The 25,132-nt window shown below is 34.9% G+C and overlaps 1 protein-coding gene across 1 annotated transcript in view; it reads left to right on the top strand.

Annotated features, from left to right (window-relative positions):
- ROCK2 (Rho associated coiled-coil containing protein kinase 2) overlaps nt 1-24,966 on the top strand; it is a 77,856-nt gene extending 52,890 nt beyond the window's left edge. The window contains exons 14-34 of the mRNA XM_087823346.1: nt 569-704; nt 798-889; nt 1,130-1,376; nt 1,766-1,872; nt 3,834-3,993; nt 5,954-6,114; nt 6,487-6,671; nt 8,174-8,243; nt 8,828-8,931; nt 9,096-9,282; nt 10,421-10,514; nt 10,614-10,708; nt 11,703-11,882; nt 12,060-12,228; nt 12,576-12,752; nt 14,627-14,697; nt 15,901-15,989; nt 16,567-16,645; nt 17,710-17,971; nt 18,059-18,272; nt 24,777-24,966. Of these exons, the coding sequence (XP_087679472.1) occupies nt 569-704; nt 798-889; nt 1,130-1,376; nt 1,766-1,872; nt 3,834-3,993; nt 5,954-6,114; nt 6,487-6,671; nt 8,174-8,243; nt 8,828-8,931; nt 9,096-9,282; nt 10,421-10,514; nt 10,614-10,708; nt 11,703-11,882; nt 12,060-12,228; nt 12,576-12,752; nt 14,627-14,697; nt 15,901-15,989; nt 16,567-16,645; nt 17,710-17,971; nt 18,059-18,272; nt 24,777-24,864 (2,967 nt within the window). The 3' untranslated portion in view covers nt 24,865-24,966. The remainder of the gene's footprint in view (nt 1-568; nt 705-797; nt 890-1,129; nt 1,377-1,765; nt 1,873-3,833; nt 3,994-5,953; nt 6,115-6,486; nt 6,672-8,173; nt 8,244-8,827; nt 8,932-9,095; nt 9,283-10,420; nt 10,515-10,613; nt 10,709-11,702; nt 11,883-12,059; nt 12,229-12,575; nt 12,753-14,626; nt 14,698-15,900; nt 15,990-16,566; nt 16,646-17,709; nt 17,972-18,058; nt 18,273-24,776) is intronic.
- Nucleotides 24,967-25,132: the final 166 nt, after the last annotated feature.

Genomic DNA, 25,132 nt, shown 5'->3' with positions numbered 1-25,132 from the left:
TTGCTCTGCACTTTTTTTTAACATTTTTGTTCATAAAAAGTTTTGATGCCTGATTTATCTACAGTGTTTTCTTAGGACCATATTAATACATATCTTGATCTATAATAAAACGTACCTTGTAGCATAGATGGACAGGACTAAAGTTATAGGATAATCATGATTAATAGGCTTCATTTTTGTTATGTTTTTGCAAAACTTTAGTTAATTTAGTATGTGTAGATATTTCAAGTAAAAAATACCTTTTGTATTAATAACGTGGCTTAAAAACAAAAAGTGACCATTGTTTCTTTTTATAAATGCTTATTCATAACATTTTTGACCCATGCTTTTAATCTCATAAAGATGGTTCACTGGTGACAGAAAGTTTGACTTTCATTACTAAACAAAACACAGTATTAAGAGTAGTGTACTATTTTTAAAATATGGAAAACATTATTGTAGTTTCAATGATACAGCAGTTAAAGCTTTTATTTAGGTTTTCTTATCTGCCTGAAATAAATAGTTTTTTGTTTTTATTATGATTTTCATACATACTTTTTTCTAATAATAACGTAAAGCTTCATTTCAGATTACCTTAAGGAAAAATGCGGAATCAGCATTAAGACAATTAGAAAGAGAGAAGGCACTTCTTCAGCACAAAAATGCAGAATATCAGAGGAAAGCTGATCACGAAGCAGACAAGAAACGAAATTTGGAAAATGATGGTTTGTGGTGTAGAATATTAATTACTTACCAAGAAAAAATTAAGTATGTGTGTGTTGTGTTGAAGCTTGCTACTGAAATGCTTTTTGTTATAGTTAACAGTTTAAAAGATCAACTTGAAGATTTGAAAAAAAGAAACCAGAGCTCTCAAATATCCACTGAGAAAGTGAATCAGCTCCAGAAACAAGTAAGTTGATCTCAGTTTGTAATCAGGATATTGAATTTTATTTATGATTGCCTATATTAACAGTTTTAATTGACATGTTACAAAAGGATTTTACCTCTAATTTTAAAGGGAAATCATGAAGTATTTTTAGATTTTTGTTTGTTTTAAATACTTTGTAATGGGGTAAGAAATTGAGATGTTTTCATTATATACACCTGTGTTTGTTTGTTTGTTGTTGTTTGATTTTGAATGGAATAACAGCTGGATGAAACCAGTGCTTTGCTGCGAACAGAGTCTGATACTTCAGCCCGGTTAAGAAAAAGCCAGGCAGAAAGTTCAAAACAGATTCAGCAGTTGGAATCTAACAACAGAGATCTACAAGATAAAAATTGCCTGTTGGAGACTGCCAAGTTAAAACTCGAAAAGGAATTTATCAATCTTCAGTCGATTCTAGAATCTGAAAGGAGGGACCGAACCCATGGATCCGAGATAATTAATGATTTACAAGGTATATTGCACTTGAATTCATCTTAATGATGCATGTTTTGGAAATAACTTTAGATGATGCCTAATGTGCTGGGGTAGCACGTTTCAGAATGTGTAAAGTTGGGGTGTTAGAAGTACATTATTAATATGAAATTTTGTGAGCAAAAAATTTACTTTCAAATAGTTTGAGGTATTTTAAGTATCAAGCTACCTCCCAAGGTGGTAAATTGGGTTCCAGTTGCATTAACTGTACAACAGGATCTCAACTGTATCTAAAATTATAAAACTTCTCATAAATAACAGCTTCAAAGTATGAGGTGACATCCAAATTTTTTATTCTTAACACACACACACACACACACACACACACACTTTGTGGGTTTATTGTTTTCTAAAATGTTGCAATTTTAGGTAGAATATCTGGCCTAGAAGAAGATGTAAAGAATGGCAAAATCTTATTAGCAAAAGTAGAGATGGAGAAGAGACAACTACAGGAGAGATTCACTGATTTGGAAAAGGTAAAATATGTTAAGCTTTATATTTGTGTAAGAAAACTACTATAGAGTTTCAAATTGGAAAGCTTATTCTATAATAAGAGAAACCATTTACTTCTGCATACTTATGGACTCTTATATTTAGACTTGGTTGTGTAGACTAGGGCTATGTATTTCTTTTTTTCTTTTTAATCCTCACCTGAGGACATGTTTCCATTAATTTTAGAGAAGAAGGGGGAGAGAGAGAGAGAAACATACTCGACTGGGGATGGGACCTGCAACCTTTTGGTATGGGACACTTGAACCAACTGAGCCACACCAGCCAGGGCAGGATATATATTTCTTAAGGCTTGTCATAGCTCTACATAAGCAGCCTTTAGTATGTTAGATGCTTATGGAGGGAGGGGTGAGGAGTGTGTATGATGAAGGTGCTTCTCTCTCGGGGTCCAAGGAAAACTCAGATTTTCACTCATAACATGTCTTAAAAATTACATAAAGTTATGACTTTTGGCATCCAGAAGTTTTTCTTTAAAAACACTGTATGATTTCTAGGCTCTTTGCAGTTAATCTTTTATTTCACTTATTCATTCATTTATGTGTTTAGTGTGTCATCTGTGGTAGAAATATCAGGATGCATTCCTTGCCTTTAACAACCTCACAATCTAATGGGTAATTTCTAAAGTAGTAATAATTCACAGAGATAATTATAAGGCAGTGTGGTAAATCGAATGGTAGAGGTATGGACAAGGCATAGAGTAGTAGGTGCACAGGATGAATCCCTAATCTGACGGCAGGATTGATTGACAGGGTAAAGGCACGTTCTGAGTTGGGGAGGACAGCATGAGCAAGGCACAGAGGGTGGGAAATAAAAAAGGTCTAGTCTGTTTCAGTGTAAACTGTTCAATATTTCTGGAGTATAGAGCAGGGGCAACAAATTCCAGTGTTTTAAGGGAAAGACAGTAAATATTTTAGGCTTTGAAGACCTTAGCCTCTCTGTTGCAACTACTCATTTCTGCTGCAGTACATAAAGGAATGGGCGTGACTGTGTTCCAATGAAATTTTACAAAAATAGCAGGCCAGTATAGTCCTCCTGTAAGAGTGAGAATTCAGTGACCAGAGTGAGGACACAGAGCTAACCATGAGCTAGATCATGCAAGATTTTGAATACTTTGTTAGGAAACAGTTTCTTTAAGTAATGGACTGGCCACTGAGGATCTTTAACTTGGTAGATCACTGTGTACCATGAGGAGAATAGATTTGAGGAGGGTAAGATGAATGGTCAGGAGACAAAAATCAGGCTCTTTTAGTATGCAGATAATAGAGACTTAACTAATGCAGTGGTTAAAAGGGTGGAAAGTAGGGATGAATCTGAGAAATATTTAGAGGAGGAATGTTTGGCAGCAATTAGTAACTGGTTAGATGTGGCACGTGAGTAGTAAGTACTGAAGGGATGAGTTCAGGTTCCCAGTTTGTGATGGGATACATAGTGGCGCCATTAATAAAGAGTAAAGGAAAAGTAGCTGTTTTAGAGGAAACAGTGGTAAGTCCATTTTTGTCCTGTGAGGAGCCTGTGAGACAGCCAAATTAGAATATCACAAGCGACACAACAGATGAGAGCAGGATGGGGAGAACCAAGTGAATTCAGTGTCAGGTAGTTCAAGGAAATAGTTTCAAGAGCAACAGCGAGTTCAAAAGAGGTAAAGACTAAAAAGTGCCATTTGAATTTGATATTGAGAATATCATTGATCACTTGAGAGCAAATGATCTCAATACAGATCTCAGATTAGTAGAGTGTAGGTGTGGGAGATGGGTACTGTGGAAAGAAAACTGGTAGAGTGCATAGATTACTTATACAAGAAGTTTGAATGAATAGAAGAGGGAAAGTATTGGACCTTCTTAGAAAGTCTATTAAAAAAAACCTTCGTAAGCTTTTGAAATTGTCAGCAGTCTTTTTTGTTGATAGCTGCCCTTTGAATCTTTAATAGGAGAAGAACAACCTGGAGATAGATATGACATACCAGCTGAAAGTTATACAGCAGAGCTTAGAACAAGAAGAAGCCGAGCACAAGACTACAAAAGCACGGCTGGCAGATAAAAATAAGATCTACGAATCCATTGAAGAAGCCAAATCAGAAGCCATGAAAGGTACGCACTCTTATAAGAGGGTTTCCAGTAGCTTTTAGTAAGCATTGACTCTGCAGTCAGTTCTTTGGTTTTGAAAATATTCGTTTATACTTTATTGCTAAATACTGGAGGGGAAGCACTATTGGGGAAGCTTTACATGTATACACCCTGCCCCCGTGGCAACAATCATTTCTAAAACAGGATGGCCCAGACAAAATTATGCAACCACATTTTTAGACCAGAGCAAAATTAATGATTTCGTGGTATCGATAGTTACAGGCAGGCATACAGAATGTGAAATTCTAGGTGTATCTACTCAGATTTGGGAGAGGTGCTCTTTTTTTAAATACTTAGTTTAACATTTCATCAGTTTAATGGTTCCTGCCACTTTCTTCAAGATAAAGATTTTAAAATAGTAGGTGACTTAACTAGAATAGAAGCTCACTAAATATTTTGAGCTCTGGCATGATGAAGATACTAACTAGATTTGGTTAAAAACATGCAATACTAATGAATGTAGGGTAAGATAACAAAGTTAACTTTTTCACAAACCAGCCTGTGTCTTGGAATTCTCTTAGGCTAATTACTTGTTTTCCAAACTGACTTTATAATTATGATGGATTTGAAATTCCAAAGGAAATCAATATTCTTGTGAAGGATTCGTAAAACTCGTAACAGAAAAGGTGCCAACAGTTTTCACATTCATAGAGTACACGTGTAACCATCACCCATACAAGGTATAGAATCTGCCTCTCCATCACCTCAGCAAATCCACTTACACCTCTTTCTGGTTTTTGTGCCCACAGTAGGGTGATTGGTTTTTAAAAATGAGTATATTCGTTCATAGGTTATTCTCTGAACTGAAGAAAATAAATAAACTCAGCATAATAACTGCCATTTTTTTCAAACTCCTTTTTACAACACTAACATAAGATGCATGATGACTTTGGTGTTTTACAGGAGTACACAAAACTTAAATGTTGTAGATGATACTCAAATCTGGGTCTAAAGCCTTTGATATTTTCACTGTAGATCATTGTCTCCGTTGATTAAGAATATGACTTAACCATCAATGACTTACTAGTTATGTGACCTTGTCTAGTTACTTAACTTTTTGTGCTTTGTTTCCGATAAAGGGACAATTAAAGTATTAGGTTGTTGTGAAAACCATGCTAGCTATTAATAGCATGTGAAGAATAGTTTCATTTTTCCATACTTTTGAAGACAGTTCATTAAAAACTAAATATTCATAGGTTTAATTTTTACTTAACTCTGTAGTAAATGACAGTTAAGTATTGAGCATTAGGTATGAAGGAGCAGAGGAGCCTAGTTGGATTTGAACAGATTTTCTAATCGGAATATTAAAAGGTAACCCTTTAACTGTAGTAACTTGACATTCAATAGGGAATCCCTTGATTAGACATAAACTTTGCGTGCTTTATACTTTGAGATTGAAAGAGGCTTTTAAAAGCCTTTTCTGATTAATAATAAACAAAAGCTATTGCAAATGATTTAGAAAATATAGAAAGTATAAAGAAGTAAGGATTAATCACAGCCCTAATAATCGGGGTGACGTTTGTGTATTTTCTCAATTTTTTATAGTTCTGCTTTTTTCTTTTAAAAATATTATGAACATTTCTTAGGTCATTAGAAATTCTTTTTTAATAGTGAGCATTTATCAAGTGTTTGCTATACGCCAGGCAGCATTGAAGCGCTACACATATATTAACTCAAAATCTGTATAATGTCCCTCTAAGAGTAGGTACTGTTATCTCCATTTTAGAGATGAGGGAACTGAGCCTCAGAAAGGTTAATTGACTTGACCCGTCAAATAATTACGAAGTGTTGGAGCCAGGGTTTAAACTTTGGAAATTTGCTCCCAGAGGCCTGTCCTCTAGAATTTTTATTAGCACTACGTCATGTATTTAATATACTTCTTTTGTTTGTAAATTCAAAATTATATTCATTTTTGTGCCTTTAGAAATGGAAAAAAAGCTCTTGGAGGAAAGGACTTTAAAACAGAAAGTGGAGAACCTATTGCTGGAAGCTGAGAAAAAATGCTCTATATTAGACTGTGACCTCAAACAGTCACAGCAGAAAATAAATGAACTCCTTAAGCAGAAAGATGTGCTAAATGAAGATGTAAGTATGTTTGCTAATAAATAATAAACTACTTAATGAATTAATAGTAAACTAGGTTTATTTATAAAGGTACAATGATGGTTTCATAATTAAAAATTTTTTAAATATAAAATAATATTTTACCAATTTTTAATTTGGATAATATACTAAATGAATCATAATTTTTAAAACTTTAAAGTTATTTTTACTGTAAAAGCCATATTTCATTTTTAAAATATAACATCAAAAATACAAAAAGTATTTTACTGTGAAATGAATTCACTGCCTGAGGACAAAAATCTGTTTTGCATCATCATATATGCTGCCAACTTCATTGATTTAAAAAAATCAAAATAATTTACTTACATATCAAGTACACAATTTATTTTTTAGGTTAGAAACTTGACATTAAAAATAGAGCAGGAAACTCAAAAGCGCTGCCTCACACAAAATGACTTGAAGATGCAAACACAGCAAGTTAACACACTAAAAATGTCAGAAAAGCAGTTAAAACAAGAGAATAATCATCTCATGGAAATGAAAATGAACTTGGAAAAACAGAATGGTGAACTTCGAAAGTAAGTTAATCGTTTTGACAAAGTTTTGCTAATATGCACAACTATCCACATGTAAATTACTGTAATTTTGGTTATCTGGGGATTTTTTTTTGACCATTTTATTTTCTTGACCATATTGTCTCTTTTTTCTGTACAAGTAATGTGTTGAATGCTGCTGTTCTTCAAGAAGATTGTATTTGCTTCCCCAACAGTTTTTTACTACTGCCACCTTAGTCTGATACAATGATAGAAAGAGTGGTGGTGTTGGACGGAAGAAAATGTCTGGGACTTTCACCCCATGCTCTTAAGATTCCTCTCGGAACTGTTCCTCAAGCTTAGTCCATGCATGTTTTGTTTGTCCTTTAGTGCCTGGGACTTGGAAATGTTTCACTGTTAAGCAAATACCATATACATTTTTAAATCACCTTTTAAGGATATACTTCAGTGCCCTAACCGATTTGACTCAGTGGTTAGAGCATCGGCCTGCGGAATGAGAGGTCTTGGGTTCGATTCTGGCCAAAGGCAAGTACCTCGGTTGCAGGCTCGATCCCCGGCCTGTTGGAGTGTGTGCAGGCGGCAGCCAAATCAATGTGCCTCTCTCACATTGGTGTTTCTCTCCCTCTCTCTCTCTTCCACTCTCTCTGAAAAGCAATGGAAAAAATATCCTCCAGTGAGGATTAAAAAATATATATTATTTAATTTAATTAGAAAATAGAAAACATACTAAGATATGTTTTTGAAAAGCTGTAACTTTTGTGTTTATTAATAAGCCTAGAATTAACTTATTTTAACCTAACCTCTTAAATGGGGTATTAGGTTTGCTTTTAATTTTATTTTTTATTTCTTTATTGAAGATTAACATACGTACAGAAAAGGTATGCAAATGATAAGTGTTAGAGCTCACTGGGTTTTTACAAAGTGTACAAATCTGTGCAGTTACCGTCACATTTAGATATAAAACCCTGAACTCCTTACCTCTTCTCAGGCCTTCTTCCCTCATATAAGTCATTTCTTCACTCATATAAGATAACCAATTTGGGGCTGCTCTTTTCATTCTAAAACTTGGCTGGCATAAGTGGCTGATTACAGTGCATGTATGAAAATATGTAATTTAGTGTTACTGGTTTAATAGAGCACTATTTGGTCTCAGGATCCCTTTATACTCTCAAGAATTATCAAAGGCCAAAGAATGTTTGTTTATGTGATTTATATCTAATGATATTTTTTGTCTTAGAAATTAAAACAGAATTTTAAGACATAAAAGTACACATTTCATTAGCTCTTGGAGGGATAACATCATGATATGCCTTTAGCCTCAAGAAAAGTCCATATACACTAGCGAGAGAATGAGAGTTTTAAAAAACACACAATAATGCTTATTTAGTATTTTGAAAATGATATGATCTCGTGGATTGTCTAAAAGTGTCTTGGGGACTCCTAGGGGTTCCCCAGACCACATTTTAAGAATCGCTGGTTTAATATGTGTATAACTTATCTAAACATTTGACTCAATGTTACCACAGAGAACGGCAAGATGCGGATGGGCAAATGAAAGAGCTCCAAGATCAGCTTGAAGCAGAACAGTATTTCTCCGTAAGTTCCAGACACATCAATTTGAAAATAGTTGTATTTGTAGAATTAAAATTTTTGCTGCAGAGCCAGGAGAATGATTCTTGTCTTTAGAATAGTTCCTATTATCATTGTTAGAAAAATAGTTCTAAGCACACACCCATACCTTACAAAGTTGATTAAAAGTATTGCTTTTAGAGGAAGACTGTTTTCGTAATGAAAGAAATAAAATTGTCATTTTAACATTTGTACTTTTTTGAGCTCAGTTTTCAAATAGGAAATAGTAGCCATCACCTCTGCTTCATTGATTTAAACCAACAAAATTATCTTGTCTAAATTAGTAATTTTTGGTCTCTTTATTCCTACCAACCTGTGTCATTTCATGAGAAATTTCAGTATGATATTCAGTTGAAAATCACGCTTCTAAATTATTAGCTGAACTTTATTAATTGGTTGACTAATAAGCGTATTAATTTGCTCAGGGGCTCACCATTACTCAGTGTTATGAATATATTTGTATCAACTTTCTGTCTGGATAGATTTTGAATGTAGAAATAATAATCTTAATGATGATGATGATGATGTTTCTGTTATGTTTTGCTGTGTAGACCCTCTATAAAACACAGGTTAGGGAACTGAAAGAAGAGTGTGAAGAAAAGACCAAACTTTGTAAAGAATTACAGCAGAAGAAACAGGAACTACAGGATGAAAGGTAAGGACAGGATCCTGTCTCTCCTGTTCATAGCCACATGTCCTGCCCCTTAGAAGAGTGCCTGCTGTACTCCAAATAAAAATTGTTGATGAAGTGAATTAGACAGAAACTTTGACTTCATAGTGAAATTGAAGATGATATGATGATATATCTCTAAAATGTAGGGACTCCTTGGCTGCACAGCTGGAGATCACCTTGACCAAAGCAGATTCTGAGCAGCTGGCTCGTTCAATTGCTGAAGAACAGTATTCTGATTTGGAGAAAGAGAAAATCATGAAAGAGCTGGAGATCAAAGAGATGATGGCAAGGCACAAACAGGAACTCAGTGAGAAAGATGCTACAATTGCATCCGTAAGTAAAATTTTTGGTTCTTTTTTTATTATAATTAAACTACTGTATCATAAACCTTCCTCAGAAGCAGAAGGAAAATAACATAGATCCAGATGAAAATTGCACGTGCTGGCTACAAGATTTTCATTCCACTTACCCATCAGATGCTCAGTGTTGTTTCCACCCATCACAGTGACAGAAATTTAGTATCTTGGGTAATTTTAAATGTTTGAAGGGCATCTGGAAAACAGAATTTGTATTTACTACTATGGGGAGTGTAAATTTAGTATGGCATAGAATAGTACAGTAAATAGTATGGCAATTTCCAGTAAATTTTAAATATATTATCCAAAGAAAGTCCACATTAAGGTAAATGTGCTAGAAGAATTCAGACACAATGCTCACAGCAGCAAACGTGTTTGTAATAGCAAAACTTCAAATATCTCCTCAATAGATGAATGAGTGTGTGGATGAGATCTGGTAGAAGATGGAACCACTGTATCAGTTAAAATGAATTAATTAGGTCTTTCTATCAACAACTTAATACAGTGTCGAGTGAAAGCAGTTACAGAAAGATAAATACAGCATGGTGCTATTTGTGGACAGACATAAAAACTCCACTATATATTATTTTATGTGTATGTCATAAGAGTTTGCTATCATGAATGGAAAGGAAGAATCCAAAGTTCACAGTAAAAATTCCTTCAGGAAGGGAGATTAGGATTTTGAGAGAATACAAAAGGACATCAGTTTCTTTAGTAAAATTTTATTTTCTGTTTTAAAATAATGTTCTGAAAGAATTACTGCAGTTTAAATTTTGTTTATTCTGCATGATGGAATGCAGAGCTTTGTTACAGTATTTGCTCTTTTTTTTTTAGTTTATTAAATGTTTTTCCCATTAAAAATACTGCTGAGGATATTTGAGAGAAGGGCACTTTTTTGGCTTCCTGGCGTGCATTTGAAGTCTCTTATGGTTAATGAAATTTTCTTTATAAGAGTGAAGTTTGGTAGGTAGCACAAAGACAAAGTGTAGAGAGAGATGTACTTAGAAAAACAGGAGTTTAAGCAACATTCTAGGATATATTCATTTTGAATTCTTGCTTGATAACTTAACATTTGTAAGTTGGGATATGATATTTATTCCACTTTAATTCCTTAGCTTGAAGAAACTAACAGGACACTAACTAGTGATGTTGCCAATCTTGCAAATGAGAAAGAAGAATTAAATAACAAATTGAAAGATGCCCAAGAACGTATGTATTAACAAAAAAAAAAGTTGATTTTAAATATACCTTATGGTGGGCAGTAGCTTAGTTAATCAATAATAATGTTGACATTTTTCTGTGCTACAGAACTATCAAGGTTGAAAGACGAAGAGATAAGCGCAGCAGCTATTAAAGCACAATTTGAGAAGCAGCTACTAACAGAGAGAACACTCAAAACTCAAGTACGTATAATAAACTCTCAATAGGATTTTGAAATTATTTTAGTTTGTCTTTTACAGTTGACTTCTGGTGTTACAGATTGGCCACAGCTGTCAGTGACTGTGTCAGTATTTATGAATAGTCACAGTAACCTGATTTTTGTCAGGTTAGTAGAGGCTAGATTGGATTAACCTTGTCTAGTTCAGTGTTTATTAAATTTTTGTTGTTGTTAATTTTTTCATATGGAATCACATTCCCTCCTAATTTTTTATTGTAATCTGATAAAGTTTTTCTGCTTTTTAAGAAACTGTAGGGAATGATCATTTGCTGACATCCTGAAAAAGGGTCAGTTTGAAGATACCTGTGATTATTGACCATCCTTCTGCCAACTCTCATGGTTATATCTACTGCACCAATACTTGTGGGTCCCAGATGCTCTGCTCTGTGGTTTGACATGTATTTTATTAATGTGATACTACTGCAAAATTCTCTTCAGGATAAAAGATCTGCCCAGTAAAAGTCTCTCTTGAAACTAAAAACTCAAAGTGGTAGGAGGTGACATCAGATCAAACCTATAAACATTTAAAAACAAAACAAAAACCACATGTCTTTATTGATTTCAGAGAGAGGAAAGGAGAGAGAAACATCAATGATGAGTCATCGATTGGCTGCCTCCTGCGTGCCCCCTAGTGGGGATGGAGCCTGCAACCCTGGCATGTGCCCTGACCGGGAGTCGAACCTTGATCTCCCGGATCATAGGTCGATGCTCAACCTCTGAGCCACGCTGGCCAGGCTAAACCTATAAACATTTAAAATCACAGTTCTCAGAAAACATGAGTGAAAAACGAATAGAATATAGGAGGTATGTTACTTAATACATAAGATGTTTCTTTGTAGCCCTGTATGTGTAGGAAAGGAGATTATTAGTGCTTATATAACTTGCTATTGGTGAGTTACCAAGAAACCATCAATATAATGTATTTCATTTATTTATATACTTATTTTTATGTTTTTAAGGCTGTGAATAAGTTGGCTGAGATCATGAATCGAAAAGAACCTATCAAGCGTGGTAGTGACACAGATGTGCGGAGAAAAGAGAAGGAGAATAGAAAGCTACATATGGAGCTTAAATCTGAACGTGAAAAATTGACCCAGCAGATGATCAAATATCAGAAAGAACTGAATGAAATGCAGGCTGTAAGAATATGTTTTGAACTCTAGATTAAAACTTCTTTTTTAAGAAGTAGAATTATTTTCATGTCTATATATACTTTATTGGTTATAGAACATTTCTATTAATAATTATTGAACTAAGAAGCAAAATTATGAGACATATGGCATCCAATTAATTTAATATAATTTAATTCCTCATAGCAAATAGCTGAAGAGAGCCAGATTCGAATTGAACTACAGATGACACTGGACAGCAAGGACAGTGACATTGAGCAGCTGCGGTCACAGCTCCAGGCCTTACACATGGGTATGGACAGTTCCAGCATAGGCAGTGGACCAGGGGACGCTGAGGCAGATGATGGCTTCCCAGGTACAGACTTGTTTTCAGCCCTTGTGTTTATTTTTACTAGAAGCCTTTTGTCTTAAATATAAATCTGTGGATTGTTTAAGCCCTGTGACTGTTCGTGAAGAAAAATGTTTGTCATTTCTTTAACGGAAAAACCTACTCCTTGGAGTAGGGATTCAGACAACAGTTTAAACTTATTTTATTTAGTGACCTTTGACAACATTTTTCATAAAAATGCAAAAGAAAATTCCACATATTTAGTTATTTAAATTAACTCATTATATATTATAGTTAGCTCTCTTTTTAAGCTTTCGTTTTATTTTCTCTTAACTCTTTTCTGCATTCTTACTTCCTTTATGTCGGGTGTTTAGTTCATATCACTCAGTCACACACTATGGAATCCATGTCATTCACCTACCAACGTTCCTCTGCCTCTCTCAGTATTGCCACTAAGCCTTCCAGCTCTCATGTGCTTCTTGGCTCTGATTCTGACTCAGAAGAAGAATCTTTGCCTTACTTACCTATTTCATCGGAACCTAGTGATACAGGTGATATCCTGAAAATCTTTCACCTTTGGGGTTTTTCTCACTATCTTTAATTTTAGTCCTTGTGAAAAACTTTTATAACATTAACTAATACTCACTAACTCTAGCAAGTTGTTCTAGTCTCTAGAGAGAGACTGCTGCATGAACAAAGAGTTTGTTTTTAGGGTATTTGCACATGGCTTTGCTATTACAATTGATAGATTTATTTTGTCAGCTTACAAGAGGCAGTACTTTGTATCATTTAGGAGGATATGGTTTCACTACCTGTTTTAGACATTTTCAACCAAGAAGAAACTGAAGTTTCATATCAAGAGTGACAGTACAGAAAAAGCATATAGACTGTTTCAGAGGATGTGTTTGAGTTTTCATTGAGTACTTACCTAGGCAACATTTTGCTAGGTCTTAGAAGAGAGTTCAAGACAATTTGACCTGATCCTTGCCCTTACAATTGAAATGAAGAACCGGATAGAAAAAACATAAAATTATGTTCAACACAAAGTTAGTATAAATACAAAAAACGTAATGTAAATGCCACAGGAAATTAGTGTATGACCAGTTGAATGTAAGGTAAAATTTAGTCTTTTATGAATTGAAATCAAAGTAAAGTAACTATAGTTACTTACATTGTCACCACATTTCCCAGGTGTATGTATATCAGTATATAATATAAATCATAAGTGATTGTATTGAAGTCGTTTTAGAGCTTAGCAATAAAATTATTTCAGTCTTTTTTTTTAATATATCTTTATTGATTTCAGAGAGAGGAAGGGGGGAGGAGAGAGAGAAACATCAGTGATGAGAGAGTCATTAATCAGCTGCCTCCTGCACGACCCTGACTGGGGATCGAGCCCACAACCCGGGCATGTGCCCTGACCGGGATCAAACCACGATCTCCCAGATCCTAGGTCGATGCTCAACCGCTGAGCCACGCGCTGGGCTATTTCAGTCTTATGCATAGTGTTAGAGGTCATCTGATTTAGTCCCTTGAACTGGTATAGGACCATGTCCAGACAGGTGAGCAGGTGGGCTGTTTGTAATGACAGCAATTCTGTTCAGACAGTTCAGAAGGTTGATGTGAGAGAGTGTATAGGTGCTGGGGTCAGAAACTTGTCCCTTTATGACCTTTCTGTGGACAGTGAGGATTAAACTAGGTTTAGGTAAAGCATCCAGCACCATTCGGACATTTAGTAGATGTGAAACAAGTGATAGCTACTTTTATTATTAGAATAATGTCCAAAAAATGCCTGTTTTACTTAAATGATTTCATTTAAAGATGCTGATCAAATGCCAGTAGAACAAATTCTAAGGATTCAATTTCCTTTACTAGAATTTTATTTGATTTTGATGTTTTGGAATTTAGAAATATTTTGGTTATATTGCTACTCATTAATCAAATTTTACCTGTAATTTACATAGTTTTATTTTATTATAGCCATTCTGAAAGTTCATTTTTTCTGAACATGCAATTATTTAAAAATAAGTTTTCTCTTCAAAGAAAATGTGCAGTATATTTATAGTTAGGGCTCCTTCCAAAGGAAAAACAAAGGATTCCAACACAGGTGTAATAGTGAGAATAAAGAGCTGCTTCTCTTTTTTGCAACTTTTCTGCTGAAGTCTGCAAATGCATGAACTTAATCAGTGGTATTTGACTTTATAAACTATATAAGGTATATTTCCAATGTGATATAACCTGGATTTTGTTTTGCGTCCTGTAACTTGCTTATATTGATCCTGCGTTGTTACAATAGCCTAGATAATGTGCAGTGGTAAATTCTGAAGGCCATAATTGATTTGATTTGTGACTTCTATATTCAAATTTTATTAAATTCCTCATTTTCTTAGAATTGTTATGTTTATCCTCATATGTTTCTTTATAGAGTCAAGACTAGAGGGATGGCTCTCATTGCCTGTGAGAAACAACACTAAGAAGTTTGGGTGGGTTAGAAAGGTAAATGGCACATTTGAATATGGTTCTTCTGCTTCGCTTTTAGTTTGTTTAGCTACCTGCAGCCGTTTTACTTTTGTAGGTGTAAGATACATATAACTAGGACATTGAGACACATAAAACTCTTTTGCACTTTCTGATTTGGAATGACATGATTTTATATATCTTTGTAAAAAATAACTGTTATCATTAATGTATTGAAAATAAAACAAGTTTTGGTATTAGGAAAATAGAAACCCGTGGACCTTGGTGCTTTTGCTTTTTTGGTGGGAAAACAATCCTGGATATGACAGAACAACCCATTTCTTTCTTTTCCTGTGTTACTATGATTATTGATGCTATGTTCTTTTTTTGTTTTTGTTTTTGTTTTTAGTATATCTTTATTGATTTCAGAGAGAGAAAGGGAGAGGGAGAGAGAGACAGAAACATCAATGATGAGAGAGTCATTGATTGGCTGCCGCCTGCACGCCCCCAACTGGGGATGGAGCCTGCAACCCGGGCATGTGCCCTGACCAGGAATCGAGCCCCGATCACCTGGATCCTAGGTCGACGCTCAACCTCTGAGCCACGCCCGGCCAGGCTATGTTCATTTTTGATGTGTCTTAGTTCATTCAGGTCACTATAACAAAATATTACAGACTCTGTAGCTTATGAAAAACCAACTTATTTCTCACAGTTCTGGAGGCTGGAAGTCCAGAGTGCCGGCTTTAAAGGCCCTCTTTCAGGTTTCAGACTCCCCGCTATGTGCTCACATGGTAGAAGGGGCTAGGCATCTCTCCAGAACCCCTTTTATAAGACCATTAATTCCATTCATGAGGGCTTTGCTCTCATGACCTAATCACCTTCCAGAGGCCCCTCCTCCTCATACCATCTGTTAGGTGTTAGGATCTAACATATGAATTTGGGGGGAACATAAGCATTCAAACCATAGCAATAGGTTAACCGATGCTGTTGGATCTTAAGCTAAATCAATCCAAAAACTTTGAATTTGTTTTCAGTTTGCTTAATTAAATTACATACAAACAAAGTTTCTTACTATTTTAAGGAAGACTTTTTCTAAGGGTATATTAAGAATGTTTTAGTTATTTAACTTAGGTATTTTATGTGATTTTTATTGTTGATAGAGAATTTACTTTCCAAGAAAATAAATAAGATATATATCAACTTTAATCATTGTTTAATTTCCTCCCTTCCTTTTTTTAACAGTATGTGATCGTCAGCAGTAAGAAGATTCTTTTCTATGACAGTGAACAGGATAAAGAACATTCTAATCCTTACATGGTTTTAGATATAGAGTAAGTGTTTTTATTAGAATATTTAGGAACTTCAGTTTTTTAAAACTTAATTTAACTTTATTTTCTTTTACATCACCATTTATACTCCCTATACCCTCTTCCACCTCCACCCGCCCCCACAGTCACCACACTGTTATCTGTCTCAGTGAGTTCTTTCTCTTTTAGGAACTTCAGTTTTCAATGTGTAATAGAGTAACATGACATTTTTTGTCAAGCGAGTGCAATATATTGGTCACATGGTACATATATTTACTCATACAGTATAGCTCCTGCTGTACTCTCGTTACATTTTCTTATATTTGCTTCATACATATGGAAGTCTGGGATATTCAGCTAGCTAAAGCATTTTTATTTCATGGGTCTTTACTATGTTGTTTTCTGAAACTAATTAAAAAATTTTCTGACTTACTGAGAATTTCTCCAAATCTTTAGGAGTGATTGATGTAATAGAGCAAGATATTATCTGACCTTCTGACATGGATCGAAGTAGTCAGTTTTAACTTATGACTAGTATAAGATAACTAATGTAATTTGATCTTTGGGTAATATTTTATTTCTTATTAAAAATCTTTTCTAGCAAATTGTTTCATGTCCGACCAGTTACACAGACAGATGTATACAGAGCAGATGCTAAAGAAATTCCAAGGATATTTCAGGTAAATATAGTTTTGTTTTGGTTGGTGGTTGTTTATTGTTGTTTTGGGGGTTGTTTGTTTTTTGGGGGTTTTTTTTGCGTTCACCTTTAGAGATTCTAAGAGTGGCGTGACATATCAAATTTTTTTATTCTTGGGCTATCTTCAGATTACATTTCAGTTGTTGTGCCATTTAAAGGTGGTTTATTCTTTTGTGAATTCTGTGCCTGTTCTTTTTGGCTATATCTTCATTCCTCTCTCCATTTTACATTTTAAAGTCTGTTGTGTATTTATATCATGTTTCTGGGTAGTAATCCTTTTGTTTAAGGTTGCTTATGACATTTTTTTAAGCATAAACTTTCTCCTCCTGTTTTTGGTTTTATGCTCAGTTCCCTAGAAAATAAAAAAAGTTGCTTGTGAAGTTAAATTTTGCACCCAATAGCCCTTTCCTTCTGATTTAAAGTGAAGCCAAATTTTTCTTTATACCACTTCCATTTTAAAATAAGTCAAACCAACAATTAGTTATTGAACTCCTTCTATGTAAAAACCATTGTACTTGCTGTACTATGGGGAAATTATTTTCTGGTGCTTATCATGTCTATTTGGAGTATATTCTACATCTTTTCCTCTCTTTCTTCCTCAACTCTCTAAACAAAAGTCTTATCAGTTATAGCTGTTTTTGCATTTATCACCAGTTGTCTGTTTTTGAGAATCATAAAGCATCAAGGCATATAATTGTCATATCTCTTCAGGTGATTATTTTGAACACTCCCTCCCAGAAGAACTTTCTAACACCCATCAGGTGCAAACTTACCTTTTGCTAGCCTGTTCTGCTGGAACATAGATATCATGGAGGGAGAAAGGAGGCACTATTTGAACAGGATTCTTTTGAAATGAACCAAAGTGACTGTATAAAGACTTCTCATAGAAGCTCTTAATGAGACAGAACCTACTGAAATTTGAGCATCTCGTGCATTTTCTCCTTAATGAATAGTTCAGATTTATTTTATTTGTACTATAGGAATTATTACTATGTAAAAAATAACTTATGTTTAGAAACCACTCATTGTGCTTTTTGGTATTTATAGATTCTGTATGCCAATGAAGGAGAAAGTAAGAAGGAACAAGAATTTCCAGTGGAGCCAGTGGGAGAAAAGTCAAATTATATTTGCCACAAAGGACATGAATTTATTCCTACTCTCTATCATTTCCCAACCAACTGTGAGGCTTGTATGAAGCCCTTGTGGCATATGTTCAAACCTCCTCCTGCTTTGGAGTGCCGTCGCTGCCATATTAAATGTCATAAAGACCACATGGACAAAAAGGAGGAGATTATAGCTCCTTGCAAAGGTAAATACTAAATTACTTGCTCCATCAATATTATTTATGTTCATGTCATTTTAAACACATTAATTTTTTTTCAAATATTTTTTGTAGTGTATTATGATATTTCAACGGCAAAGAATCTGTTGATATTAGCAAATTCTACAGAAGAGCAGCAAAAGTGGGTTAGTCGGTTGGTGAAAAAGATACCTAAAAAGCCTCCAGCTCCAGACCCTTTTGCACGGTCGTCTCCTAGAACTTCAATGAAGATACAGCAAAACCAGTCTGTTAGACGGCCAAGTCGACAGCTTGCCCCAAATAAACCAAGGTAATGACTAAACATGTGGTAAAGGTTAAAGTGTTTTTAGAAATATCTTACTCTTCATATTTAAACTACAAATTTTTCTAATTACAGTTTTCTTTCCCTTAATATTTTAATGAACTATGGAAACCAAATGTTTGAAACTATTTAAGCTTTCATGTCTCATTTATTGATTTAGGTGAATGTAATATTAATTTAACTAAATCACACATATTACACTCAACCAAAAATATATAAAGGGCTCATTTTTGTCATGTTTATGTATATAATCATAACATTTAGGATTATATAAGCACATTGACTGACTCAGTGATTTAGTAGACAGGATGCACACACAGATCTCTGAGGGTCAGGTACACACATTGTTTGATACAACAGACTTCTTAAACCTCTTTTATGTTAGAGGACTTGAGAGGCAGGACTGAAATCCTCATTCTTAATTCAAATTTCTAAGTTTAAAATAAGAATTTGTCTTTGATTTAAAGAGCAATATAGATCAGCTTTAAAAATGCAGATATTAACTAAGAGGTAAAGTGGACATTCCTTGTAATTGAGGTGGAGTTGGGAATATGGAATATGTTCAGAGAGGATCACTAATGCACAAAAATACTTTGGGGGAGCCATTTTAATACAGCTGCATTATAGTAACGTAGTTCTTCATTCAGAATCAACCACTTCTTGTCTTACTGGACACTACAGCACTTACAAGCATTGCTGTTCATTAAAATGAACATGAAGATTTGGTTAGCTAAAGGGTGAAGTATATACTTAGATCAGGGATCTAATTTCAGATATCCTTTTTGTTCCCTAACACGGGACCTTCAGTGTATGAATGATGATGTGTATTGGCTGTGTTATCAGAAATCTTTTCATTCTAACCACAAACATCTTATATGAAACTTTTCTTGAAACTAATATCTCAAGGAAATAATTTAGAATGACAAAGGTAGAACTGGTGTTTCAGCAGTGAAAATGTTGAATTTTTGTGAGGTATGCTAAAAATATTATAAAATTAGTAATTATGTGATAATAATTAGGCTGAAGAAACTTAAAGAACTCCGAGACACTCAAGGTCATTCCATGTGCCATGTGCCAAACATCTAAAAATTATTAAGTTTCTAGTATTAATATTGTAGAACTATTAATGCATAAATGCCATTTTAATACTTCACAATATATAGTGCTTTACGGCTTCTGAGGTGCTTCCGAATATAATTTAACTGTTTTAGATATTCTCTTATTGGATCTTTAAAATACTCCTGTGGAGTAGATTTGGTATTCTCTTTCTTTTTGATTCAGACTCTAGAAGGGCAAATAATTTGTTCAGTTTCGGGACTATAAGAATGTTAGTCTTTTTAATATATTTTATTTTTTTGTCTCGTTTGACAAGGTAATGATTTTACTACATATGATAACACATAGAATTAGTTTATATAAAGAAGCAATTTTCAGACACAGTGAGGCATATTTCACTTACATAATCATTTCATGTTTACCGACTTTCCTTCTCCTCCCCCAGTTCAGCATCATGGTCTATTTGAAAGCATATTTACTTGTGATTTTTGTTACTTTTTGTTTTGTTTTAGTTCTGGCCCTGCCCTTTGAATCATTCTTCATTGATTTTTAAAAAAATACATTTTGCATAGCCAACAGTAAGTAATAGGGATTTCTTTCTCTCACAGCTATGTGTGGTAGATAAAACTAATAGCAAAACTGACTATAAAATGTATAGGATATTTTTGTGAAAAATTTTTAATATACTCTGAAATTTTAAATGTAAAAATGGGCACATTAAAAATATAATTTTGTATTTTATTATGCCTCTGCAACTATTTCCATTGTTTTTAACATCTATGCCTCCATCACTTCATTGACTCATAAAATTGTATCTGTGTCTGTCTTACGTGAATAACTACAATTTGCACTCATTTTGGGGTGTCACATTTTAAGTAGCACAAATTGGAGGGTGTACAAAGAGAATCACTGAGGTAGTAGTGGGTCATTTGAAAGTATTATACATGTAGCAAGTGAAGAAACTAAGGATATTTAGTCTTCTGAAGAAATTATTTGAAAGGATGGGCGATCATAAACAACAATAAAGATGTTAAGTATAAAGTACCTTCTTTAGAATATGTATTAGAACAAGAACCAAGCAGAGAGGGACATTTTTAACTCAGGAAGGGAAAGCTGTCAGGCAATCAGAAGTTCTAAAATGGGAAGAATTGGCTTCTCTAGAAGAGAGAGTGTCCTGTCACCACAGGTGTGTACCTGATTTAGCTGCTGCTTGGTAACACTGAGGGGTGCAGTGCTCTCATTTTGTTATGTGTGCAGCCTGACATTGAGCAGCATGGCTCCATGAACTAGTCAAGCATTGACTAGATAGCCTTTAATATTCTACTAATTTACAGCATATTCCTATAGAAAGGTGGGGAGAGCTGTTAAAAGATCATCCAAGAAAACTTAGGAACAGAATTTCTGGTGTATCTCAGCAGTAATTTAATATCTAGCTCTTTATGCATGTTTACTTAATAATAGTCTTGGCACTAGTCAATCTAGCTTTAATTCAACTAATTTATGTGGTGTCTTTTTTAAAACAGATGTTTAACTTTGTTAGATATCATCATACACTAAAACAATACCCCTAATCTTTTTTTTTTTTAAGATTTTTTAATTAATTTTTTGAGAGAGAAAGGAAGAGAGAGGGAGAGAGAGAAACATCTGTGTGAGAGCGAGATATTGATTGGCTGCCTCCTGCACACCCCCTACCAGGGATCAAGCCCACAACCTGGGCCCATGTCCTGACCGGGAGTCAACAGGCAACCTTTCCATGCATAGGATGGCGCCCAACCAACTGAGCCACATCCGCCAGGACACACCTAATCTTCTTTAAAAAAACTTTTTCTCAGTGTCTGTTTTGTTAACAACTGCACCATTACATTTTCCTCTTTGGCTTCTGCAGCATTCCTGGTTCTGATCCTCCTGTTAACTATCTTTGCAACACTTTTTCTATGGTGAATTGTTTAATAGTTAAATAAGTGTTAGCTATTATGATCATTAACATTTTCAAGGGCATATTTTATGCTAGGCACTCTTCTTTAACTGTACTTATTTATCCTCAACACCAGCCTGTGATTTAGCTATTAATGTCTCCATTTAACAGATGAGGATACCGAGACACAGAGCATTGTGTGCCCAGGGTCACACAGCTGATGAGTGGCAGGGCCATGAGTTCAGATGCACACTCTAGTCTAGTTCCCGATTCCACCTTGTCACCTGCAGTGCACCCCTGCCTCACAGTCACGTGAGGAGAAACAAATTGATAGTTTATAAAACGTGTAGAAATGCTATTCCAGATAAATGTTTTCTTGGTAATTTTGAATTAAAATTGAAATACTGTGTTGGAAAATTAGGAAATTTGTGAATAAAATGCTGACTTTTGATGAAGACAGTTTGGGGAGATCCTCAATTTGTTCTAATGCCAGGCACAAAATAGTGGTCTCTGCTGAGGCTTATTTCTCTGTAATTACTTTTCTTTTGAAGATCTTTTTTTTTAACATTAATTTATTGGGTGACATTGGTTAGTAGGCTCATGTAGGTTTCAGGTGTAGACTTCTATGATACAAGATTTGTATATTGCACTGTGTCCCCACCACCCAAGTCAAATCTTTCGTCACCATATATTAGGCCTCCTTCACCCCCTCCAAAGATCTTTTTTTTTAGTTTTTGTTTTTTTTTCAAACCTCACCCGAGGATATTTTTTCCATTGCTTTTCAGAGGGGGGTGGGGTGGGGGAGAAACATTGATGTGACAGAGACACATAGATTGGTTGCCCCCTGCATGAGCCCCAACCAGTGCCAGGGATTGAGCCTGCAACCGAGGTACGTGCCCTTGGCTGGAATCGAATCCCAGGACCCTTTCATCCGAGGGCTGATGCTCTAATTGCCGAACCAAACCGTCCAGGGCAAGATCTTTTTTTTTAATGCAATATTTAAGCCAAGTAGAAAAGCATAAAGCAGAAATGCAAAACATCCTCATTTATCCAGTTTCAAGAAGTGAGGCATTGCCAATACAGTTTGAACTAGGAGTGAAGGCAGCTATTATGTCATCGTTCTTCTTTTCTTTTTCTAAATAGCAGAACATTAATAGAGTAATTATTTGGGAAAAGCTAATAGGTTATACACAAGTTGAAGTGTCAAAAAAAAATTGTATAGAAGAAAATATATATCTGATCTTGGATTGGAGAACTTCCTAAGAATAAAAACAAAGAAAAGCCAGGGATTGCCTAACCAAAAGTGAAGCCTCGTAAATTTAAAAAACACCATATATTTGCAATAGAGTATCTTTTATCTAGAGTTCTCAAAGAAATCATTAAGAAAAAGGAGATTTCCTCTTCCCAATATAAAAATTAGTGTGAAATGTTCAGGCATTATTTTGTTCTTCAGATTGTGAAAAAGTGATCAACCTAATTATTAAGCAGAGAAATTAAAACTATAATGTTAAAATCATTCTCACCTGCCAAACTGGTACAGGCAAGAAACGTAGTATTGACAGGATATAAGGAAGTGGGCACTCTCATGTTCTGCTAGTAGAACTCAGAATTAAACTGTACCCTTTCTGAAGCAGTACATTTCACAGACCTGAGCTGACTGATTAAATGCAGGAGATAGACAATTAAACAGATGTTTAAAATGTTTACAGTACTATTTAAATGTTTATAATAGATTCATGACTGAGTGTTATGGAGGCCGAAGGGAAGCATGGGGAATTCTGCCTGAAGGCATCAAGAAAGGTGTCCCAAAAATGGAGTGTCATTAATTTTCTGGGAAAAGAGTTCCAGGCAAAATGTGATGTACAGAGAGACCAGCTTGTCAGAACTGCTTAGTGTTTGTAGTCTTTTATTGGGTGAGGGTGGGGAGGACAAGGACTGGAGTGGTGGAGGGTGGCGCAGGAGAGGAAGCCCTGAGCCGGGTTGAAAAGGGACCGTGTACATTATGCTGTAGGAGTTTTTATTTTGTTCTTCAGATGAAGTCTTTCAACAGGAGATTGGTATGTTTAGACTTGATGAAGTCCTGCTCTAAAGAACTGACAGTGGAAGAAACCAAGTTAAAGAAAGATTTCTTAAGTTGAAATGACAAGAATTACATGACTGGGAGGGGATGAGGGAGAGGTTTTAAGGGAAGCCTTGTCATGCGTTGCTCTAAGAACTAGTGATAAGACTTTTACAATTTGAAAGATACATACTTTGCACATACTTCAGAGGTTTGGAAGGATTTGAAATGCAGATTTTTCATAACATAGGCTAAAATTGGGGTTTGGACACCCAGGAAAGCCTACTGATCTCAATCTCTCGAGCAGGAGAGTCGAAACCATAGCTAAAATTTACTTTATATGTAAGCCTAGAAAAATTAGTATATACTAGGTTGTGATACATGTTAAATGATTAAATAATTATCTCTGAGTTTGTATATTTTTTCAGATATTGTTATGCATTCCCACATTTTGAAATAGAGTAATTTGAGTTGGTTTGTTTACTTTTAAATTAGGATGATCATCCTTCCGCCTACTCTGTCAGTGATTCTTGGAGCCAACAGCTGCATCAGAATTTATCTCGGGGTTTTATTTAAAATGCAAATACTTGCCCTCCTTTTCTTCAGTCCAATTATATCAGAATCTCTTGGGATGTGTTCTGGGAATACACATTATAAATAGCATTGGGAAAACCATATATACTAAAATTTAAGAACCAATGACAGTGATCACAGATGAGACTTTAGGGACCAGATGAGTTCCTTAGCATAAGTCGATTCATGAACATCACAGTTATGAACCATGAAAAAATTATTCCTATTTTTAAAATAAAGATAATTGCAATATTAGATGATTGGATTGGATTGGAAAGAAGACCAGATATGCCTCTGCTCGGAGTCCATTTTATTTAGCCAAGATAAGTTGCTAACGCTGTTTATATACTTGTGGATTTTCCCTCATCCGTAATTTTTCATGGAGCACATAACTGTTGGTGACCCATTGAGCAAGTAGGGTCCTGCGGGAGTGGAGAAAGCTACATGCTTAATACTACTTCCCTTTTTTACTAGGGCTCATGGTGCTATTCTAGAAAACTGAGCTGATGATCTGGGCACTTGTGTGAAGGGAATGTTGACAAATTTTGAGCTTTCATAGTTCTCAAATCAGACGTCATCAGAATGGTTCTCTCTTCATCTGGGACTGGTGGAGAGACGATTGCATCTTACCACCAAATATCAACTTTGTCCTCAGTTCTCTGGTATTCTGGAAGGCATATCTCACCAGCATGGTTACATGCATTTATATATACAGAGAAAGAAGATTTCCTGTCTCTTTCCATCTTAATTTCATCATGTTTTTATCGATGGAGGGAAAAGTAAACATGCTTACAGCACATTCAAAGTGTGATTTCTAGATCGTAGCTTATTAAACTGCTGTTGCTGAAGAGTGTTCTGAGAGTATAAATGTGCAAACCTCCTATTGCAGATTGCTTGATTTGGCATTTAAAGACTGGGATTGGTCATTTGATGATGTTGATGGTGGTGATGATGATGACGATGTTTTTGATTTCTGAAGAAATGGGGTAAATCTAAAAGTGAAAACAGTTATTTTAGTACTTCCAAGTAGCGCATGTGGTTTGTACTTGGGTTTCATTATTTCTGACTAGTTTTGAAATTTTATTAAGTTTTTAATAGTATGTATTTGAAAAGTAGTTTTTAGAAAAGTTTCTAACTAAAATTTTTATGTTAATTAGAAGTGTGAAATGCTATGTTCAGATTCTTTATTGGCTATATATTTTTCAATACAGTTGGAATTATAATTTTCTAAGGAATGAAAAATGT

The sequence above is a fragment of the Miniopterus natalensis genome, chromosome 13 (genome assembly GCF_054644295.1).
Source record: "Miniopterus natalensis isolate mMinNat1 chromosome 13, mMinNat1.hap1, whole genome shotgun sequence".
NCBI lineage: Eukaryota > Metazoa > Chordata > Mammalia > Chiroptera > Miniopteridae > Miniopterus > Miniopterus natalensis.
This window is presented reverse-complemented; position numbering and strand designations above follow the sequence as displayed.